We start from the raw sequence: 23,243 nt of genomic DNA, 5'->3' as shown, positions 1-23,243 counted from the left end.
ATCGAGGCAAATACAATTATTTGTCTAAAATACAAGCAAATACCTTATGTGTTTAGTATGTTTTAGTTCTAAATAATAATAGGGACAATATATAATATGTGGTGGTCTATAGTTATGTAGGGTCAGAGTAAAACCACAGAGTGGAGGACCAAGAATCTGACACACCTGGAAGTGTCAGATGCTGATATTTCAGCTACCTTCAGGTCTTCAAAAGAGTAAAAAGTTAGGTAGTACAGTCACAAGGTAGGTACTGTAAGTAGTAACATCTTAACTTACAGTTTGTCTCCCTACCCCCTTTATAAGTAAATTGCTCAATTATTCACATAAACATGTAAATATAGCTCAAAATCCCTGTGTCCATACATATGGCAAGTTCTCCATCAAACTATGTTTACATTCCAATGTACAGCTGTAAATCACTACTAGACTATCAGGTCATACCTGCTGGCCACCTTCTCCATTGACAATGGGTGTAGGAAGAAGAGGAATGTCAGTTGTTATCAGTGGGGTGTTTTCCAGCGGTGGAGGATGATGATCAGCCATCATGGATAAAACATACATTTACAAGTGGCTTTGATCCCTACAAAGAAACATAAAACACAGATTATTATACAAGTTTAATAAAGGCTTGTTCAGATGAGTGAGAAGTGGGATTTTCTTTACTTTTAATGATAATGGTAAACAGAACAAATAGAGAAGGGTAAATCACACCGTACACACAGCAATAAAAATGGACAGGGGGTTCTAATCATCTCTTCCTATCCACAGAAAAAAAAAAAAATAATTGCCTTTAGTTATAATTTAGTGGATCTAAAGTCGAAGGCTCCTTTCATATGTGTGCCTCCGTGAAACAGAATCCACTTGCTCAGCGGTGGATCTCTCCACTGATCCCTGGTAAGCAGGCAGATGACCGGTCCATCTCCAATCCCCTCTGCAGAGCAGATGTGGACGCATTCCGCTCAAGTCTTTGGGGCAATCGGACGGACATGGACACTTCCGGTTATGTCAAAGCAACTAAAAAGGAAGGCTCGTACACACTAGGGTTGCAGATACCAAGCATTTGCACGAGTATCGGTACTCGTGCAAATGTTGCAAAGCTTGATCCAAAACCTACTGTATCGGGCCAGGCATCCTCAGTGCAGGGGGGGGGGGGAGGCAGGGCAGCCTCACAGGCGATTGGTGCAGTGATGGGGAGAGTTACAAGCACCGATCCCTGTATAGCCTTTCAATAATGCAGCTGACAGACGCTTCTCCTCCTCTCCTTCCCGCAGCTATCTGCTGCTTTATTGAAAGGCTATACAGGGGGGATCGGTGCTTGTAACTGCCCCCACCGCCACACCGATCACCTCCGACTGTCTGTGTGCTCCTCCGGCTCCCCAAGTCTTCCTCAGACTTGTGGTATCCTCGGTCCTCCGGGTTGTCCTCCTCCTCTGGGCCCCCCCCCCCCCAATCTGTCAGGATGGAGATTTTCTGAATGAACAGAGTCAGTGATCACTGACTCTGTCCATTCATCATAACTAAAACATTCATAACTGGAGCATAGTAAAACTGTGTTTACAATGTCTCAGTTTATGAATGAGCAGAGCCTCAGTCTCTTGTTAATTCATCTTCAGTGCAACTGAGGAATCTGTGCCCTCAGTCCCTTTCTCAAAAGGGGAGATGTCAGGGGTCTGTTAAGAGCTACCCCATCCCTCCACCCCCCTCCCCCCCAGAGCTGATAAATATAAAAGAGAATAACAAAAAGGTTAAATTGTAATAATAATAAAAAATGAAAAAACACTGACACCATCCACTTCCCCCCCCCCAAAAAAGAAAGAATGCATTGTAAAAAAAAAAAAAAATATATATATATATATATATATATATATATATATATATATATATATATATATATATATATATATATATATATATATATAAATAAATACAAATAAAAATACTACCGACAGTCCACGCCTCCTCAGTGCTGCATATTAGTGCCACTGTCACACGACATAAAAAAAAAAATATGGCTATTGGTATCAGTGAGTACTTGAAAAAAAGTTTTGGTACTTGTACTCGGTCTTAAAAAAAAGTGGTATTGGTGCAACCCTAGCACACATTATAAGAAAATCGGACGAACATTTTCCACCAAGGAATTTTTGTAGGATTTTCATATAGGTGTACACAACTTTCAAAAGCCGATTTAGAATTTTTTTTCTTAAAATTCCGGAAAGGACAAAACTCGTACAGGAACAGAACGCACGATTTTCGATGAATGTGTACTGTTTTTGTATGATTTTCGTACAAGAAAAATCAGAAGAGAGAAAGAAAGACTGCTCATGATTGGAAACCATAAAAAAAAATAAAAAAATAAAAAAGGCCGTCATGCAAGAATTTTTCGACTAAATTTTCGTTCATTGGTTAGAATTTGCTGTGAAACGAGGAAAATTGGACGATCAACAACAAAACAGGGGTTTTAACTATTCTGTTAACTAATGCACCACAGGCAATGTATTCTGGTGCAGGAGTAGAGCTAATTTGCATATTATACGTCCTCCCAGATTGCAAACAGAGGCAACAAAGTTAATTGGTTACAGATATTTGAACAGCTCTGGCACTAAAAATGATATACAGTAAGAGGTTAGACTGGGACTACTTTTTATATTTTTCCATGTCCAGCAGTTATCAGTTTCAAATAAGATGTTTATATTTAAGTGCTGTATTTGAGCACTTCATTAAACGTGTAGTTATGCAAAGTTTCTGAATTGCAAAATCAATTACAATGTAGATAACAATGTTGGCATTAGTTTTTAAATCCACAAACGCAATATCGAAATCTCTATTCACAGAAAAAGTAAACTGCAGATAATGTAATTTTCCATTATTTGCAGATAAACACTGTTCATTACTGTGGAACATTGCACAGAGAATCTGATTTCGGGGAGATTAAAGGGCCTTTGTTCATCTTTGCAAGTTTTTTGGTTGTAATTTGAAGCATTAAACAAAATTGATACGGTTTTACTGGCTGAACCCTAATCACAAAAGACTACTGCAAAAATAATAAAAATTGATTTCACACATCTATACTGTCCGCGGGCTGTTTTTTTTCCCTTCTAGTCCTTTTCATTATTCACCACTTGCCAACCAGCCGCCGGAGTTTTACTGCAGCAGAATGGCGTTGCTGGGCGAAACTACATTACATTACGTCACTTCGGCTTTTGTCCACTAGGGTCCAGGTTCTTTCAGGGGCATAGAGACAGATCGTGTGTTCATACTATATATGAACCCCGATCTCGCTCTCTCCTCCTAGACAGTCCCATCACCCTACAATTAGAACACACCTAGGGAACACACAGTTAACCCCTTGACCGCCCCCTAGTGTTAGCCCCTTCCCTGTCAGTGACATTTATACAGTAACCAGTGAATTTTTATAGCACTAATTGCTTTATAATGGTCAATGGTCCCAAAAACGTGTCCAATTTGTCCGCCGCAATATCGCAGTCCTGATAAAATTCACAGATCTCCACCATTACTAGTAAAAATAAATAAAAATGCCATAAATCTATCCCGTATTTTGTAGGCACTATAACTTTTGCGCAAACCAATCAATATACATTTATTACTATTTTTTTTTACAAAAAATATGTAGAAGGATACATATAATCGGCTTAATCTGAGGAAAAAATATGTTTTTTTATAAAAAAAAAAAAAAAAAAAAAAAAAAAGGGTAATATATTTTGTTTTAGCAAATAGTAAAAGATAGTGTTTTTAAAAAATTGTCGCTCTTTTGTTTATAGCGCAAAAAATAAAAACATAGAGGCGATCAAATACCACCAAAAGAAAGCTCTGTTTGTGGGAAACAAAGGACATCAATTCTGTTTGGGTACAGCATCGCACGACCGCACAATTGTCAGCTAAAGCGACGCAGTGCCGAATCGCAAACAATGGCCTGGTCATTCAGCAGCCGAATCTTCCGGGGCTGAAGTGGTTAAAAATTGATTTTATCACCCTTTAATCCATAGCTCAAGAAATAAAATCCCTGTAGACTATTTAACACAACTGGAGAAGGATAGATGGAAAGATCACTCAATCACAGTGAGCCACAAAATGTTTCACTAAAACACGGGTCCTTATATTTTTAATCAGTGGACACAAAGTAAGAAAATTGTGAATGACCTGGAACAAAAGAAGATAATTTTTTACCAAAAGTTTACTAAAGGCATACAAAGACAAAATGATAATGGTTGTATTATAGAAACTAACCTAGACAATAGTTAAAGTGGTTCTAAAAGGCAAAAACTTTACCTTAATGCATTTTATGCATTAAGATGGAAAACCTTCTGTGTGCAGCAGCCCCCCCTATTTACGTGAGCCCCATCTTGTTCCAGTGGTGTGCATGAGGGCCTCATCATTGGCCGAGATGGCAGTGGGTGTTAATGGCACCAGCTGCTGTCAGTCAATGAGCCAATGAGGAGAGAAAGGGGGTGGGGCTGAGCCACAGCTCTGTGTCTGAACTGACATAACAGAGCATAAGTTGGGGTGCACCCAAAGCAAGCTGCTTGCTCTGGGGGTGCTCAGCAGGAGGGAGGGGCCAGGAGAGCCTACTCTGTGCAAAACAACTACAAAGGAGGAGGTATGATATGTTTATGGTTTAACCACTTAAAGCGGTAGTAAACCCGCAATTTTTTTTTTTATTTTTTTAAACCTGCAAAGCAAAAGGCATAATGAGTTAGTATGCACCGCATACTAGCTCATTATGAAATACTTACCTTAGAACGAGGCCCCGACATCTCGCCCGATCCACGCCGAGGGAGCCGACATGCTCCCTCGGCGTCTCTTCCGGGTATCGCGGCTCCGGCGCTGTGAGTGGCCGGAGCCGCGATATCGTCACTCCCGCGCATGCGCGTGGGAGATTTCAATCCGGCCGGGCGAGCACTGCCGGATTTTCACGGAGAGAACCCCCTTGTGCGCATGCGCCGCTGCAGTCAGCGGCGCATACCGAGGGGAATATCTCCTAAACCGTACAGGTTTAGGAGATATTTTTTTTACCTACAGGTAAGCCTTATTATAGGCTTTCCTGTAGGTAAAAGTTAAAAAAGTGGGTATACAACCACTTTAAGGGCCGAGCCTCTTTTTGAGATTTTTTGTTTAAAAGTTAAAATCATTTTTTTTGCTAGAAAATTACCTAGAACCCCCAAACATTAAATTTATTTTTTAAAGACGCCCTAGAGAATAAAATGGTGGTAATTGCAATACTTTATTTCACACCGTATTTGCACAGCTGTCTTACAAGCATAATTTTTTTTGAAAGAAAAATACACTTTTTTGAATTAAATAATAGGACAACAGCAAAGTTAGCCCAATTTTCTTCTATATTGTGAAAGATAATGTTATGCCGAGTAAATTGATACCCAACATGTCATGCTTCAAAATTGCGCCAAACTAATACATAAAAATCTTCATTGGCGGCGTTTAAAAAATTTCTACAGGTTACCAGTTTTGAGTTACAGAGGAGGTCATGTGCTAGAATTATTGCTCTCGCTTTAACGATCGCTGAGATCCTTCCCATGTGTGGTTTTAACACCGTTTTCATATGCGGACACGACTTCTGTATGTGTTTGCGTCTGCATGCAAGCACAATGGGACGGGATTCTTTAGCCTCTTTGCGCCCGCGCTATAGCCAAAAAATGGCTACAGCGCGGATGCTAACTGCCGGGAGGGCATCCCTGGACACAGCCAATCACAGATCGTGCTAAATGGCCAATCACAGCGGCCATTTAGAACTCGATTGGCCTGTCCAATGAGCGGTGATCTCACATGTACACATACGAGATCATCTCTCATCGCCGGCTCTCCCTCCTCACACAGACAGCGTGTGAGGAGGGAGAGATGAACGGCTGCAGTCGCAGCGTCAGTGAGAACACACACGCGCGCCCATCTGTCCCCAGTGCCACCTGTCCCCAGTGCCACCTATCAGTGCCACCTGTCCCCAGTGCCACCTATCAGTGTCACCTGTCCCCAGTGCCACCTATCAGTGTCACGTATTAGTGCCATCTGTGCCATGTGTCAGCGCCACATATTAGTTCCATCTGTCATCTGTGTCACATGCCATCAGTGCCACGTATCAGTGCCATCTGTCATCAGTGTCACGTGTCATTGTCCTGGTGCTCCAGGGCCTTCAAAAGTGTAATTGGTAGTCAACAAGTTAGATGTGTAATTTATTCTCCTAGAACATGTGACGGCGCTCCCTGCATGTTGGGCCTCTCTATGTGGCCTGGCTGTGAAAAAATCCCACACACATGGCATCGTAATACTTAGGAGTAGCAGAATATATTTTGGGGAAAAATTTGTGGTATACACATGCCATGTGAGAGAAATAACCTATTACAATGACAATTTTGTGGGAAAAAAAAAAAAAGAAATCTTCATTTTGCAAAGAATTGTGGGAAAAAAAATGACAAGACCAAAAACCTCACTTTGCCACTTAAATACCTTGGAATGTCTACTTTCCAAAAAGGGGTCATTTGGGGAGTATTTGTACTTCCCTGGCTTGTTCGGGTCGCAAGAAATGAGTTAGACCACCAGTACATCAGGTGTGATCATTTTTTTATGATTCGCACCACAGCTTGTAGACTCTCTAACTTTCACAAAGACCAAATAATATCCACTAATTTGGGTTATTTTTACCAAAGATATGTAGCAGTATAAATTGTGGCCAAAATTAATGAAAAAAAAAATTATAATTTGCAAAATGTTATCACAGAAACAAAGAAAAATGTGGGTTTTTTTTCAAAATTTTCGGTCTTTTTTCATTTATAGCGCAAAAAATAAAAAACCCAGAGGTTATCAAATACCACCAAATGAAAGCTCTATTTAAAAGAAAAAAAATTACAAAAATATTCATTTGGGTACAGTGTTACATGACTGAGTAATTGTCATTCAATGTGTGAGAGCACCGAAAGCTGAAAACTGGTCTGGGCAGGAGGGGGGTTTAAGTGCCCAGTAGGCAAGTGGTTAAAAAAAAAAAAAAAAAAAATTATTTTACTTATTATTTTTACACTGTCCCTTTGGGTCACTTTTATTTCTATTACAAGGAATGTAAATATCCCTTGTAATAGAAAAAAATCATGACAGAACCTCTAATGCGAGATCTGGGGTCAGAAAGACCTCACATTTAAAACTTTTTTTTTTATTATTGCATTAAAAAGAAAAAAAAAAAAAAAAAACACAACCTTTAAGCACTTGCCTACTGGCCACTTTTATCCCCTTCCTGTCCAGGCCAATTTTCAGCTTTCGGAGCTCTCACATTTGAATGACAATTGCACCGTCATTCAACACTTTACCCAAATTAAATTTTTATAATTTTTTTTACACAAATAGAGATGTCTTTTGGTGGTAGTTAAATCACTGCTGGGTTTTTTCTTTAAAAAATAAAAATAAAAAATGTCGTAAATAAGTAATTTTTCTCCTTCACTGATGGGCACTGAAAGGCAGCTTTGACTAGCATCACTAATGGGCACTAATTGATGTCACTGAAGGGCACTGCTGGGGGCTTTAATGTAATCAGGGCACTAATCAGTGCCCAATTACCTGTCCTGGTCCCCCTGCGAGGAGATGCAGCTTATCAGCTCCCTTTGCCACACTCTGTCAGTGTCAGGCGAAGAGAGCCAATAAATGGAACTTCCACATTTACACGTGACCGGCTGTGATTGGACACAGCTGATTACATGGTTAAAGAGCTGTGTCATTGGCTCTTTTCTGAGAACAAGGGCATGCCGTGTCCTAGGAAGAAGGTGTGGCCGCATCCCAGAACGAGAGCCGCACCGCTCTGTAGTCATTTGACCTTGGGCGGGCGGTGGTGCTTCATTTCACTTTAATGAAGCTCTTTTTTCATTATACATCAGCTGGATCTGCTCCCAATTTTACATCCATGTGGGTGCATGTACTCATTCCCAAATGCAGACATTGTGGGTCAAGGACACGCACAGATGTCAAATTGAGAGCAGGGGCTGTGTACATACAGTCTGTGTCCCAACTGACATGAATGGAACTGCCTACAAGGGGGCGCACATAACACTTGTGAATGCAGTCACTGTTGGGAAAATTTTCCACCAGGATTGGTTGATTTATAAATGAACATGTATCAATCGGGGTGGTGACGACCGTGACATCCATGGCTCAATCTAAACCATGCATTGCCATCTCAATGCCCAAATGGAAAAAATTAAATAAAAATAGCTCCAGGATGACAGGCTAAGCCCCCTACATACATGTCAAAACCAACTGCTGTTATTTCAGTTTTATGTTTATACACAAAATGGGAAAGCTACTTAATTATTTGAAAATAAAATGCGAATCGGTCATAAACCAATCTAAAGCTTTGTTCACATCTATGCATGTGGTACGACCCGTGTTTGTGCTGGCACAGGAGCCCATTTAGCCCAAGCGCCTGCAGAAATACTGCGTGTTCAGAGGCGTGGGGGTGTGCCATTAAGAATGAATGGCAGCCCCGTATGTCTGTCTGTAAAAGAACGGTGTGCTTTAGCTGCTGGTGGGGGGGCATGGTGAAATTCCCACACCGTAGCCATCTGCACAAGTGTGAACCTAGCCCTAGAATGAGATGGAAAAAAGTAAACAGAAGAGGTTACCTTCAATGAAAACTACATATCAAAACAACCTGTAGATTCAGGCTCGGTTCACACAGGGGTGACTTGTCCAGGCGACTTCGCCGCCTGACAAGTCGCCCCCGTTCTGTACTACGGAACCGTTCTAATAGGAGCGACTCGAGTCGCTCCGACTTAGAAAAAAGGTTCCTGTACTACTTTGGCGGCGACTTCGGGCGACTTGCATTGACTTCTATACAGAAGTCGTTTTGCAAGTCGCCGCTGAGGTCGCGGCAGGTCGCGGCGCTGCAAGTCGTGCCATGTCCTGTGTGAACTGAGCCTCAGAGATTAGGAATGAGCTCAGACAAGTTTGGACATAAGTCTGAGCCCACCTGACTGAAGAATGAGCTCAGGCGTGGCCGGACACAATCACAAACCCACTTGTGCTGTGTTACCGGGAAGCTGTCAAAGCTGATGGCCAATCATAGGTGGCAGAGACATTCCTGACCCAATTCGATAGATAGAGATATAGAGATATATATTTTCCCCTGGAGTATGTGTGTAGCTGTGGGGCAGAGAATGCCTCCACTGCTTGACTAACAACTTTCAAGTAGGATAGTAGGTGCAGGTTCGGAATTGTGTCCAACCACGCCTGGGCTCATTCCTACTAAAGATATAGGCAGTTGACATATGTAAATCTTTACTTTTCCCGTTAACCCCTACCCAAACATAACCACTGTTGCCACAGTAAGGGCAACCTTGCTGACCAATATGTAGGTTCTGAGGGTGGGAATGGCAAAACCAAACTTTACGACAGTCTAAATTTTTCCTGCGATAGTCTTATAAAGTCAATCTGCTCAGTTTTGAACACCTTTGTTACTTACCAGTAACGGTATTTTTATGAGACTTTGAGGAGAGCACCTTGGAGAGAGCGTAGCTCCACCCTTCACAGGAAACACTGCCGTGTCAACACCCTTTAAATGCAGCTGCTTCCACCATGCCATCAGTCGTTACCAAGAATTCCTCCAACGTGCTGGAAGATATAAGCATAGAAAACACCAACCACCAGAAATACTATATAAATGAATATATAAATGCATATTATAAGCAAGGGAGGAAAGTAGCTGCTGTCCTGAAAGGCTCATAGAAATACAGTTACTGGTAAGTAACTAAGGTTTTCTCCCCTCGCCTTTCAGAACAGTACCGTGGAGAAGAATAACCAAGTACTTACTTCAGGGTGGGACCACAGCTTCTAAGACCTTCCTGCCAAAGGATTGATCCAAGGACAGTTCTAACCTGTATTTAGCCTGCTTTTAAGCCCCATTCCCAAGTACTTCTGGAAGCTTTCTCCCCTTTGTGTGCTCCTGTAGCCAGGATGAACAGGGCCGTAGACTGAGGTGTTTTACAAGATAATTTAAAAAGACATCTTCTGACATCTAGAGTGTGAAAAGACCTCCTCTCCCAGGCAAGAGGGAACTAGACAGAATATGGGCAGTATATATTTTTTTGTCTACGGCGCAACACTGTAGATATTTTTTTTGGGAAGAAAACCCGCATCTGTCCAAGATTATTTTGTCTGGAGAACATCTCAGGAAAGGCTCAGCATTACATAGGGCATGCAACCTCGCTAAACCTACGGGCTGAAGTTACTGCTAACAGGAGGATTGTTTTCAACCTGTGCAACTCTATGGAGATATCTTGCAAAAAAAAAAAAAAAAAAAGGGGGTGGGGGCTTTTGTGAACCCTTGAACTAAAGATAAATCCCACATGGGGAATAATAGATAAGGTTTTCTCTAGAAACACCGACACCGCTGCCACCTACACCTCGAGGGTGCTCGCTGATAATCCCTTACCCATTCCCTCATGGAGAAATTCTGAACAGAAATTAAACTATTGAAATCAAAGTTTTTTCCTGGAACACCAGGAGTTTATACTTCCAAACGTTGGCATAAAATGCCCTTTTTACCTTTTTCCTGCTTGATAAAATGGTGTTCAAAAGCTTTTTTGACAGGCCTCTGCGTCTTAGTATGTCCTCCACAGAAAACCGGCCGTCAGGTTTAGATATGCTGGGTCCGGATGAATGACAGACCCTTGACTCCGTAAGTTCCTTCTGACTTATCTCCAGGGGCTTCACTGACAAGTTCAGCAGGGCTAAAAACCAATGTCTTTTTGCCAAAAGGGTGTGATTACCATTAGATCCGTGGATTCCACAATGAACTTTGCTAGCATCTGCGGGATCAGTTAGAATGAAGGGTGGAACTTGCAAGACAGGGGGAAGTCCCATTTGTGAGCCAAGCCATTTAATCTCATAGCCTGATCCACTCTGTAAGGCAGAAAGGCAGCAGGTGTCTTCATGTTTTTGGTTTGCAGATAAAACTACTTGAGGTAGGCCCCACTTCTCAAAGATCATCCAAAAGATCTCCTGATTCAATGACCAATCGGACTCCTTTATCCTTTGCTTAGAAGGTTCGCTAGGACATTTTGAGTGCTCTTCAAGTGCACTGCTGACCGCAAAGCTAGATTTGATTTTGTCCAGAATAGGATCTTATGTGCAGCTCCATCATTCGTCTTGCCCTGTTTGTCCGGTATAAAGCTGCTGACATGTTGTCTGACAGAACCTGAACATGCTGATTTTCTAAGGAGTGCAGGAAGAACATAAGAGTTAGTAAAATCGCCCTTTGTTCTCTCCCGATGAAGGATCTTCTGGCCTCCACTCTGGAGCACATGCTTTGAGGTGGGTTCCCCACCCCCAAGCACTTGCGTCCACTGCCAGATATGCTTGGCAATACCTCCAATGCAGGGTATGCAGTGGCTGCTGCCGCCATTCCAGTTCTTTAAAAAAGGTATCCTTCTGGCATCCTCACCTTCCTTACTGCTCAAGGGCCAGAAGGACACACCAGCCAATGACCCGCCTCTTCCTCCTGCGTTCCAGCGGCCGGAACAACTTGCCGGACACCTACCTTGGAAGTCCCAACTACCAAGAGCTCTGGGCTCTCTTGGCATGCATGCTGCCTGCATGCCCACAGCCTCCGAGCACACAAGCAGGATCCCCCTGGGTGGCCATCACTCCCATGAGCTGGAGAAGGAAGAAGGCACCGGAACAACCCTTTCCCGTGGGCAGGGGTGCTGGGCTGGTCACAGAAGATTTGAGGTACTGCCAACCCCTCTCCTTAAGAAAATTTCTTGGAAAAAGTGCAGCCCCCAGCAGTGCTTCCACCAACGCCAAGACTGATGGCATGGTGGAAGCATCTGCATTTAAAGGGCATTTGTCACAGGAGTTTTTCCTGTGAAGGGTGGAGCTACGCTCTCTCCAAGGTGCTGTCCTGAAAGGCGAGAGGAGAAAGACGGTTTACCAAAATTACCTATACTGCTATAATTTATGATATAATCAGTTTAAACAAGTTATAAAGCATCTAGGAAATAAGAATCCTTTATTAGAGTATAATATTGTCCAGACCTACAGAGGAAAATTATTCGTGGGTACTTATTTGAGATGACTGCAAAATGACCACCATTGTGGCCATGTAGTAAGAAAAGTGAATTGCAGGATACATCACTAGAGAGGTCTTAAGCACTACAGCTAGTGTGAAACGTCAGTAATTTTTCCTTGTTCGCCGTTTGTTGTGATGTGATTTTCCAATAAAAGAAAGTGGTTTTCTGAAGAGTGCGGCAGTCCAGAGCTTGTTTTTCGTCTGTTGCTATTAGTAATAGCCAGCACCTGTGGCTTCCCAGCTGAAGAGACCGTTTACAGTTTGCATGTGTGCTCCTGGAGCGGTGAGATCCCTCTTCCTTCATCACTAGAGAGGTCACCAGCAAGAGAAAGGGAGATCCTAACTCCCCTATATCTATCTTTCATTAGACCTAGTTTGGAATACTTTGTCCAGTTATGGAGACCTCACTTAGAAAAATATATATTGATAAGAACAATTTCAAAGATGGCAACAAAAATGCATGCATTCTGAAGACTTTTTTTTTTTTTTTTTTAGACCTGCAAGCACCGCATACTAGCTCATTATGAAATACTTACCTTAGAACGAGCCCCCGACATCTTGCCCAATCCACGCAGAGGGAGCCGACATGTTCCCTTGGCGTGTCTTCCGGGTATTGCGGCTCGGGCGCTGTGAGTGGCCAGAACCGCAATATCGCCACTCCCGCGCTGGAGATTTCCTTCTGCCAGGGTGTGGCGTCTGCCGGGCTTTCAGCCGAAAATCCCCTGTGCACATGCGCCGCTGCAGTCAGTGGCTCATGGCGAGGGGAATATCTCCTAAACCGTACAGGTTTAGGAGATTTTTTTTACCTGCAGGTAAGCCTTATTATAGGCTTACCTGTAGGTAAAAGTAAAAAAGATAAAAAATAAACCCTATACAACCGCTTTAAAAAATAAACTTCTGTTTGCAGCAACCCACCCAATACTTACCTGAGCCCCATCACGATCCAGCGATGTGCACAAGGGCAATCTCTGCCTCCTCAACGGCAGAGGCAGAAGATGGAGCTGCTGGAGGTGAGAAGGGAGACACAGTTTCTCACAAAATAAAAAAGTAGTGAGTGTACATCTTCTAGATCAATGATGGCGAACCTTGGCACCCCAGATGTTTTGGAACTACATTTCCCATGATGCTCAATCACACTGCAGAGTGCATGAGCATCATGGGAAATGTAGTTCCAAAACATCTGGGGTGCCAAGGTTCGCCATCACTGTTCTAGATTGTAAGCCCTAACGAGCAGGGCCCTCTAGTCCCTCCTATATTGATTTGTATTGTAAGTGTACTGTCTGCCCTCATGTTGTAAAGCGCTGCACAAACAGTTGGCGCTATCTAAATCCTGAATAATAATAATAACATAACAGTGTAAATTTGGGGGGGGCGGGGGGCGCGAAGTATAATCTTAGAAAGTATTTTACTTGAGGTGATTGTAGCTGCATTACTGCAATTGTGACAGAGAAAATTGAGTACTGTCCGTGATACTTTTTTTTTTTTTGCACCAGCATATCATTTTTCATGGACGAGCTTTCGGGGTGTGTCCCCCTTCTTCAAGGTCTAAGCAGTACTGATTCACAAAAGTTTTAGCAAAAGGTAAAATGTTAAAAAAAAAATAAATAAATAAATAAATAAATCTCTGAGGGAAAAGGAAAAAGAAAAACAAACACATATATACACAAATCAACAATCAACAGTATGGCAATGGTAATAAAGCTATAAGCAAGTGAGATAAGACAGAGGGAAAGCTAGACTGGAGGGGGGGGGGGGGGGCGGGGAAGTTCACAGTCACAGAGGGGGGGTCATAAAACTGTTGTATAGTGGGTGAGGAAACCAATATCTAAATTTAGGCCATTGTTTTTTGTGTCAAAAAGAAGTTTCATTCTTAGCTCGTTTGTGAGAAATGATGACCCACAGGTGTGCAGAAACTGTCTTCCTTATGTTCCTTTATGGTATGTCTGTACAAATTCATCCTCATTTGTAACTTCTGTCCTGTTTCACCAACATAAGATCCTTTGCTACACCTGTTGCATTGGATGAGGTGCACCACATTACTGGAGGTACAGTTGTATGCAGGGCCGGACTTACCATTGGGCTTAACTGGGCTCAAGCCCATGGGCCCCCCCCCCCAATAGGGGGCCCCATGGGCCCCGTCGAGATACATAGCCGAATGTACTCAGTCACGCCCAGTCCTGCCCTATGATGGACATAACACAGGGACTGGGTGTGACTGTGAGCCGAGCACATTCGGCTACTCTCGGCTCCGCAAGGGGCTGCGAGAGGACCGACAGCCGCCGAGAGGACCTGAGAGCCACTGAGAGCCGCCGAGAGGACCCGAGAGCCGTCGAGATACACAGTGCTCTGTATCTTGGAGGCGCCATTTTTAAACATCAAGACTGCAATGACAAGGCTACACTGACAAGGCTGCAAATTACACTGGACAAGGCTGCAGATGGACGGGCATGGCTGCAGATGGACAGTGATAAGGCTGAATTGATGGGCATTTAAAAGTAAGTTTTTTCCTTAAAATTCCCTCCTAAACTTGAGGTGCGTGTTATACGCCGACGCATGTTATACACCAATAAATATGGTAATGTATAGAAGGTAGGGCCCGAAAGTGACTCGAAGCCCAGGGGCACCCACCACCTTAAGTCCTGCCCTGGTTGTATGATCCCGTGATATTGAAGGTCCCATTTACGTGTGTGACACTTTTGGATAGGTTGATCTGGTTGCATAGTTTGCATTTTTTATTACAGGGTTTGCTTCCATTATTTGGGACTTTATAATCAGAGTGAAGTTTCCTGCTGATTAGTTTATGTCTGAGCTTGGGTGGTTGTCTGAAAGCCAATAATGGGGGTTGTTGGAATATTTTTTTCAGAGTTTCATTCCTCTGTTATAATGGGTTGTAAATCTTGGATTACCTTTTTGATCCCTTCTAGTGTTGGGTTGTATGTGGTGACTAGAGGTACTCGGTTGTTAGGTTTTTTTTCTCTGTGTATTGGAAGAGATTTTCTCTTTGGGTTTTCAACGCCGTTTTTATGCTGCTGTTGATGGTTTTGTCTTTGTAACCTTTCTTATGGAAGGAGTCTGACAGTGTTCTGAGATGTTTATCTATGACTTCTGGGTCTGAACATATTCGGTGGTATCAGATGGCCTAGCTATGTATGATGGCTCAGTCCATATCACAGATATCATCAATATAGCGGTAATATCTGTATGGCTTTTGTTGTATGCGGTTCAGGAAATTGTCCTCCAGGTCACCCATAAACAAATTTGCATATTGGGGTGCCATTTTACTTCCCATAGCAGTACCCAAACATTGGAGATAGAGGTCATTGTTGAAAGTAGTTATGTGCAAGAATGAATTTGATGAGCTGTGTAACATCCTCAGCAGTTTATTTCTGGTTTGTTAAGGATGATGAGAATCTGACATGCTGCCAACCCATCCTTGTGAGGCATGTTACTGTACAGAGATTCTACATTCATAGTGACTAGAAGTGCTTTTGGTGGGAATTGTTGTATATTGTTAAGCTTGTTCAGAAAATCAGTGGTGTCTTGCAGGAAACTAGTAGTGTTCATGACCAACGGTTTTAAACAGGTTTTCTACAAGGCCTGAGATATGTTCGGTAAGTGTATTCATACCTGTTATAATGGGTCGGCCTGGATTTCCTGGCTTGTGAATCTTGGGCAGCATGTAGAAGTCTCGAATTTCTGGATTATCTGGAAGTTGTGAATGTAGGTGATTTGGCAATGTTTTATTGAGACCTTTTAATTGCTTAGTAAAATCTTTGAGCCTTAGTCTCCTGAAGAATTCCTCCATATCTGACCATACCTGTAAATTAACCAATTTTACCCCCCCCCCCCAGTCTATAGCTCTCCCTCTGTCTTATCTCACTTGCTAAAGTATTATTACCATTGCCATACTATTGATTTGTATATGTGTTCTTCTGTTTCCTTTCCCTCAGAGATATTCCGTTTTGTTTTAACATTTTACATTCTGATAAAACTTTTGTGACTCAATACTGCTTAGACCTTGAAGAAGGGGGGGGGGGGGGCACACCCCGAAAGCTCGTCCATGAAAAATGATATGTTAGTGGAAATAAAAAAAAGTATCGTGGACAGTACTCAAAGTATTTTACTGAAAGAGTAGTTAGTATTTGAAATAGTCTTCCAACAGAGTTAGTGAGCCAGTCAACAGTAAGTGCATTAAAACATTCTTGGGACAAACTGAGTATAGACTGACTATGAACGTTTTCTTTTTTTTTTTTTTTTTTTTTTTTAAGTTCAGCAATGGCAATCTGCATACTTCTCTTGACATGATTCCTTTAACGTATTTAAAAAACAAAAAATAAACACACTCTAAAAAAGGTTCTATAAATTAGAAAATTCATGCCTGTAGGGGTAACAAAGTGAATTTTAATTGAAACATCTTCAGAAAGACTAAGCCATTTATCAGAAGCACTCAGGCTCACACGCCTGCAGTCAGAAAGAAGCCTTCCTTCTGATGTCACGGCAGTATACTGGGCAGCAGGTGAGGTCGGCATTAGTGCTGCTCTAAATGATCTGCCAGTACAAATGGCTGCTTTAAACTGAGTTTTCTTCTCAGCTGGGAAGATCAAAGAATCCAGGATCAATAAATGTATTTGCAGTTGTTGCCACTTGGAAAAAATGTTTCCCTTCACAGGTCTCAGTGGTTGTGCATGATACCTCTGTTTAAATATTTACTTTGCTCACACACCATGTCAGTGTGTAATGATGAGCATAAATCACTCTGCAAAGACCGTGCAATATAACTAGTTCACATTTACATAAGGGAGGATGTCTCAAGGCTCATTTATCACAGTCACTCTGTATGAATCTGCCATCACCATCAGCCATTTTATCATTTATCCTATGAATGAATATTACTATGCACTGGTTTTCAAACTATCAGGGAACATGTTATCTTAAAATACAAAAGGGAATTGGATACAGCATTAACCACTTTACTTGGAGGAAGAGTGGAGGCCAACGAACGGTTGTTAAACATGATGAAAATTCGGACCAAAAAACCTAGGGAGGTATGAATAACTCCGGTCATTTAATATAACAATACTGATAATGGTTAGCAGTATGGATTTACATACAGCACAACATACATACTGAAACACAGGCCATGGATAAGGGGGCACCACTGGTCCTATTGTACGGGGCCCAGGCCAACAGGGTGGCCCAGGCAGAATGGCGAATCTAGTGTGGGCAGGAAGGGGGGAGGGGCGGTGCAGTTACCAGAACTGATTCTCAGTGTGGCTGTCTGCAGTAGCTAAAAGCAGTCTTCTCCTCTCCATCCTACTGGCTTTCAGCTGCTACAGAGAGCCATACAGTTCCAGTAACTGCTGCCCACACCCTGCCGTGCCAATCACCCTCCCTGCCCACACCAGATTCACCCTTCTGCCTGGGCCCCCCCTAGGAGGACCCGTGGTACCCAGTGATACCCTCTTATCCACGGCCCTGTGCTTCAATTCAATTAACTGCCATCACTGCGCCAATCACCCTCCCTGTGCACCATGTGTTTTTCCCTGCTGCCCAGGCCCCCCCGTTTGCCACCCCTACCCCCAAAGTGCTTCCAGCTTCCCTCCTCTCCTTCTTGCCAGTGGCTGCAAGCACAAAATAGACAGGTCTCAGACACATATAAACCTCTGCCCAACCAAACTGCTCCTAGTAATCAGAAACAGAAATCTGTTATTCACATCAGTCCACCCCCACAGTGTTAGAAAACACTGGGAACACAGTTAACAATTTGATTGCCCTGATGCTAACCCCTTCCCTGACAGTGTCATTTATACAGTGATCAGTAAATCCCAGTCACTGGTCCCCAAAAAGTTTCACTTAGGTTACGATTTGTCCGCTGCAATGTTGCGGTCCCGCTAAAAAGCTTCATTACCAGTAATTTTATTGTTTATAGTTTATTGGGAATTTTTTTTTACCAAAAATATGTAGAATACATATTGACCCAAATTGGATGAAGAAAATTATTTTTTTTTACGGATATGTATTATAGCAGAAAGTAAATATTGGTTTTCAAAATTGTCAGTTTTTTTCGTTATAGCGCAAAAAACAAAAAACTGTAGTGGTGATCAAATACCACTAAAAGAAATCTCTATTTGTGGGAGAAAAAATAAATAAATAAATAAAATAAAAAAGGACTTACCGTATTTATCGGCATATAACACGCATATAACACGCACCCCAATTTAAGAGGGAAGGTAAGGGAAAATAAACTTTAAAAAAAACAACACCTTGAAGCAAAATAATGGTCAGTGAGCATCAATGCAGCCTGATTAGTGCCCATCTGCAGCTTCAGTGCAGCCTGATCTGTGCCCATCTGCTGCCTAATCAGTGCCCATCTGCAGCCTTGTTCCTCACTGCAGCCTGATTAGTGCCAATCTGCAGCACTGTTCCTCACTGCAGCTTGATCAGTGTCCATCTGCAGACTTGCCGAAACAGCTCCAGTGTGAAAGTTCTCGGGCTTTCACACTGGAGAGACAGGAGAGGCTCTTTAAAGGTGCTATTTTTAGTGCTGTAGCACCTGTTCAGCACCTCAGTGTAAAAAGGGGCCTTATACACTTTGCATGATGATGGTTGTATTTTTGTTCCTTTGAGCACTTAACCACTTAAGGACCGCCGTATTGCCATTGTACGTCAGCACAATGGCACAGGCAGGCACAATCACGTACATCTACGTGATTGCCTTCCAGCGGGTGGGGGGTCCGATCGGACCCCCTCCCGCTGTTTACGGCGGTCCGATTCGGTCCAGGAGCGCTCCGTGATGAGGGGATGGCCGTTGGTTTTCGGCCACCCCCTCTGGATCGCTCCTGGCCAATGAGAAGCTTCCTCCCCTGTGTATTGTTTACACAGGAAGGAGGAAGTGATGTCATTCTCCTCGGGGCGGTCTTTTTGACCGGACTACGAGGAGAAGAGTAAAAGTAAGTGTGCACCAACACTACACTGACATGTAGGTACACACAGGCACACAAACCCCCCCCGATCCCCCCCCCCCGATCGCCCCCCGATCCCCCCCCGCCCCCCCTCCCCCCCCAGTCACAGTGTCACTGATTGCATTGATCATTTCTTTACTGATCAATGCATTCAGTGTCAGTTGTGACAGTAAAAACTGTCAGGACAGTTAGTGTTAGGTCCAGGGTAGCCCCCTATCACCCCCCAATAAAGATTTAACCCCCTGATTGCCCCTAGAGTTAACCCTTTCACCCCCTTTTGCCAGTGTCACTAAGCGATCATTTTTCTGATCGCTGCATGTGTCGCTAGGTAGCTAGTTATTTTTTTAGGTTCACCGCCAGGTTTTTATATCGCTAGGTACCCCGATATACTACCCAATAATGGTTTTAACCCCCAGATTGCCGCTAGTTAACCCTTTCACCCCCTTTTGCCAGTGTCACTAAGCGATCGTTTTTCTGATCGCTGCATTAGTGTCGCTACAGTCGCTAGGTAGCTAGTTATTTTTTTAGGTTCACCGCCAGGTTTTTATAGCGCTAGGTACCCCGATATACTACCCAATAATGGTTTTAACCCCCTGATTTCCGCTAGTTAACCCTTTCACCCCCTTTTGCCAGTGTCACTAAGCGATAATTTTTCTGAACGCTGCATCAGTGTCGCTAGTGTCGCTGGGTAGCTAGTTATTTTTTTAGGTTCACCGCCAGGTTTTTATAGCGCTAGGTACCCCGATATACTACCCAATAATGGTTTTAACCCCCTGATTGCTGCTAGTTAACCCTTTCACCCCCTTTCACCAGCGATCACAGTACAAGTGTCACTGGTGACGCTGGTTAGCCAGTTAGTTATTTAGGTTCCCCGTCAGGTTTTTATATAGCGCCAGGGACCCCCATATACTACCTAATAAAAATTTGAACCCCCTGATTGCCCCTAGTTAACCCTTTCACCACTGATCACCGTATAAGTGTTACGGGTGACTCTGGTTAGTTTGTTTTTTATAGCATTTTATATTCAAATCCGGAAGGCAGTGCTTGGTTTTCGGGGTCCCGTACGTGGCTAGGCTCCCAAAAAGTCCCCCACATGTGGTATCCCCGTACTCGGGAGAAGCAGCAGAATTTATTTTGGGGTGTAATTTGACTTCTGCCCATAGCATGTGTGAGCAATATATCATTTAGTGACAACTTGGTGCAAAAAAAAAAAAGTTTGTAATATTCCCGCAACTTGTGGCAAAATATAAAATATTCCATGGACTCAACATGCCTCTCAGTAAATAGCTTGGGGTGTCTACTTTCCAAAATGGGGTCATTTTGGGGGGTTTTGTGCTATTTTGGCATTTTATGGCCTTCGAAACTGTGATAGGTAGTGAGGAGTTAAATCAAAAATTTGCACCCTTAGAAATCCTGAAGGTGGTGATTGGTTTTCGGGGTGCCGTGCGCGACTAGACTCCCAAAAAGTCCCACACACGTGGTATCCCCATACTCGGGAGAAGTAGCGGAATATATTTTGGGGTGCAATTCCACATATAACCATGGCATGTGTGAGCAATATATCATTTAGTGACAACTTTTTGTAAAAAAAATTTTTTTTTTTTTTTTTGTCATTATTCAATCCCTTAGGACAAAAAAAATAAATATTCAATGGGCTCAACATACCCATCAGCAATTTCCTTGGGGTGTCTACTTTCCAAAATGGGGTCATTTGGGGGGGATTCGTACTGCCCTGCCATTTTAGCACCTCAAGAAATGAGATCGGCAGTCATAAATTAAAAGCTGTGTAAATTCCAGAAAATGTACTCTAGTTTGTAGACGCTATAACTTTTGCGCAAATTAAAAAATATACGCTTATTGACATTTTTTTTACTAAAGACATGTGGCTGAATAAATTTTGCCCTCAATGTATGACTAAAATTTAGTTTATTCGATTTTTCTTATAACAAAAAGAAGAAAATATCTTTTTTTTTCAAAATTTTCGCTCTTTTTCCATTTATATCGCAAAAAAAAAAAAAAATCGCAGAGGCAATCAAATACCATCAAAAGAAAGCTCTATTTGTGGGAAGAAAAGGACGCAAATTTCGTTTGGGTGCAATATTGCATGACCGCGCAATTACCAGTTAAAGCAGCGCAGTGCGAAATTGCAAAAAGACCTCTGGTCCTTAAGGTGTTTATTGGTCCGGAGCTGAAGTGGTTAATATCCCACCTATAGCCCACACTGTGAGAAGTGAATTTCTGAAGAGGGATGTTTGGTTTGTCATCTAAAAGGGCTCCTTTCACAAGAACCTGCAACCATTGTTTATTTGGGTCCCAATTTAAAGGGCAAAAAAGCTTATGAACTAATAATATAAAAGGTCCACATATAAAAAGGGGAGCTGCTAAGATTACAGGTAGAAAGGTGAACCTCTGCCCCAGTCTCAAGTCTTTTGCAAACTAACAGGTTTTCTTCTAAGATTGCCTTGTATTTGGCTCCATCCATCTTCCAATCAACTCTGACCAGCTTCCCTGTCCCCGCTGTAGAAAAGCATCCCCACAACACGATCCTGCCACCACCATGTTGTACAGTGGGGATGGTGTGTTCAGGATGATGTGCAGTGCTAGTTTTCCACCACACATAGCATTTGCTTTAAGGCCAGGAAATTCAGTATTGGTCTCATCTGACCAGAGCACCTTCTGCCACGTTTGCTGTGTCCCCCACATGGCTGCTCGCAAACTAAAAATGGGACTTCTAATGGCTTTCTTTCAACAATGGCTTTCTTCTTGCCACTCTCCCACAAAGACCAGATTTGGAGTGCACGAACCAACAGTTGTCCTGTGGACAGATTCTGCCACCTGAGCTGTGGATCTCTGCAGCTCCTCCAGAGTTACCATGTGCCGCTTTGCTACTTCTCTGATTAATGCTCTCCTTGTCCAGGCCCGTCAGTTTAGGTGGACAGCCATGTCTTAGTAGGCTTGCAGTTGTGCCATACTCTTTCCATTTTCAGATGATGGATTGGACAGTGCTCTGCGAGATGTTCACAGCTTGGGATATTTTTTTATAACCCAACTCTGCTTTAATCTTCTCCACAACTTTATCCCTGACCTGTCTGGTGTGTTCCTTGGCCTTCATGATGCGGTTTGTTCACTAAGGTTCTATAAAAAAAACCTGAGGGCTTCACAGAACAGCTGTATTTATACTGAGATTAAATTACACACAGGTTGACTATTTGATAATTAGGTGACTTCTGAAGGCAATTGGTTCCACCAGATTTTAGTTAGAGGCATCAGAGTAAAGGGGGCTGAATACAAAAAGGCACACTACACTTTTCAGATATTTGTAAAACATTTTGAAAACCATTTATCATTTTCCTTCTACTTTGTGTTGGTCTATCACATAAAATCCCAATAAAATACACTACTAGGCATTATCATCTTAGGCCGCGTACACACGCGCGGACTGTTCGCCCAACTTTGTCCGCTGAACAGTGTTTGGGCGGACAGTCCGCTCGTGTGTGGGCTTTCAGCGAACAGTTTCAGCGGACAGTTTGACGGACAAGGTTTTTCGGAAATTCCGTAAAACTGTCCACTGAAACCTTGTTTCAGCGAACAGTCCGCTCGTGTGTAGGCTTGTTCGTCAAACAAAGTTAGTATGGCTGAATTCGTGTCGCACCCGCCGCAAATTCGCACGGGACCCTTTTTTTGGCCCGCAGCAGAATCGGATCGCATGGGTGTTCACACCATGCGATCCGAGTTTGCAGATCGCACTGCGATATGCGAACTGATCTGGGGGTGTCATTAACATTTCACTGACACTCCCAGCAGTTCGCATAGGGCAGTGTGAACTGCCGCCGGGAGGCATGCGATGCGGGAACCCGCCGCGGATTCATGGCGTTCCCGCATCGCTCCAGTGTGAACCCAGCCTAATAAGTGATAGTTTTTCTGATCGCTGTATTAGTGTCACAGGTGACGCTTGTTAGGCAGGTAGGTATTTAAGTTCGCCGCAGCTTTTTATAGCGCCAGGGACCCCCATATACTACCGCATAAAGCCCCCTGATTGCCCCCTAGTTAACCCTTTCACCAGTGATCACCATATAACTGTTACAGGTGACGCTGGTTGGTTAGTTATTTTTTTATAGTTTCAGGGCACCCGCCATTTATTACCTAATAAAGGTTTAACCCCCTGATCACCCGGCGGGTGTCATTTGTGACTGTAATAACTGTTA

The 23,243-nt window shown here is 43.0% G+C and overlaps 1 protein-coding gene across 2 annotated transcripts in view; it reads right to left on the bottom strand.

The window, feature by feature from the left end:
* Positions 1 to 23,243, bottom strand: part of FNDC3A (fibronectin type III domain containing 3A) — a 443,791-nt gene that overhangs the window by 346,384 nt on the left and 74,164 nt on the right. For both annotated transcript variants that reach the window (XM_077484274.1, XM_077484275.1), the window contains exon 2: positions 442 to 580. In XM_077484274.1, coding sequence (XP_077340400.1) covers positions 442 to 561 — 120 coding nt within the window. In that variant the 5' untranslated portion in view covers positions 562 to 580. The remainder of the gene's footprint in view (positions 1 to 441; positions 581 to 23,243) is intronic.

The sequence above is a fragment of the Lithobates pipiens genome, unplaced genomic scaffold (genome assembly GCF_037356315.1).
Source record: "Lithobates pipiens isolate NorthernLeopardFrog02 unplaced genomic scaffold, aLitPip1_a1.2 Scaffold_16, whole genome shotgun sequence".
Lineage (NCBI taxonomy): Eukaryota > Metazoa > Chordata > Amphibia > Anura > Ranidae > Lithobates > Lithobates pipiens.
Note: the sequence above shows the minus strand (reverse complement) of the source record. Positions and strands in the feature narration are given on the sequence as shown.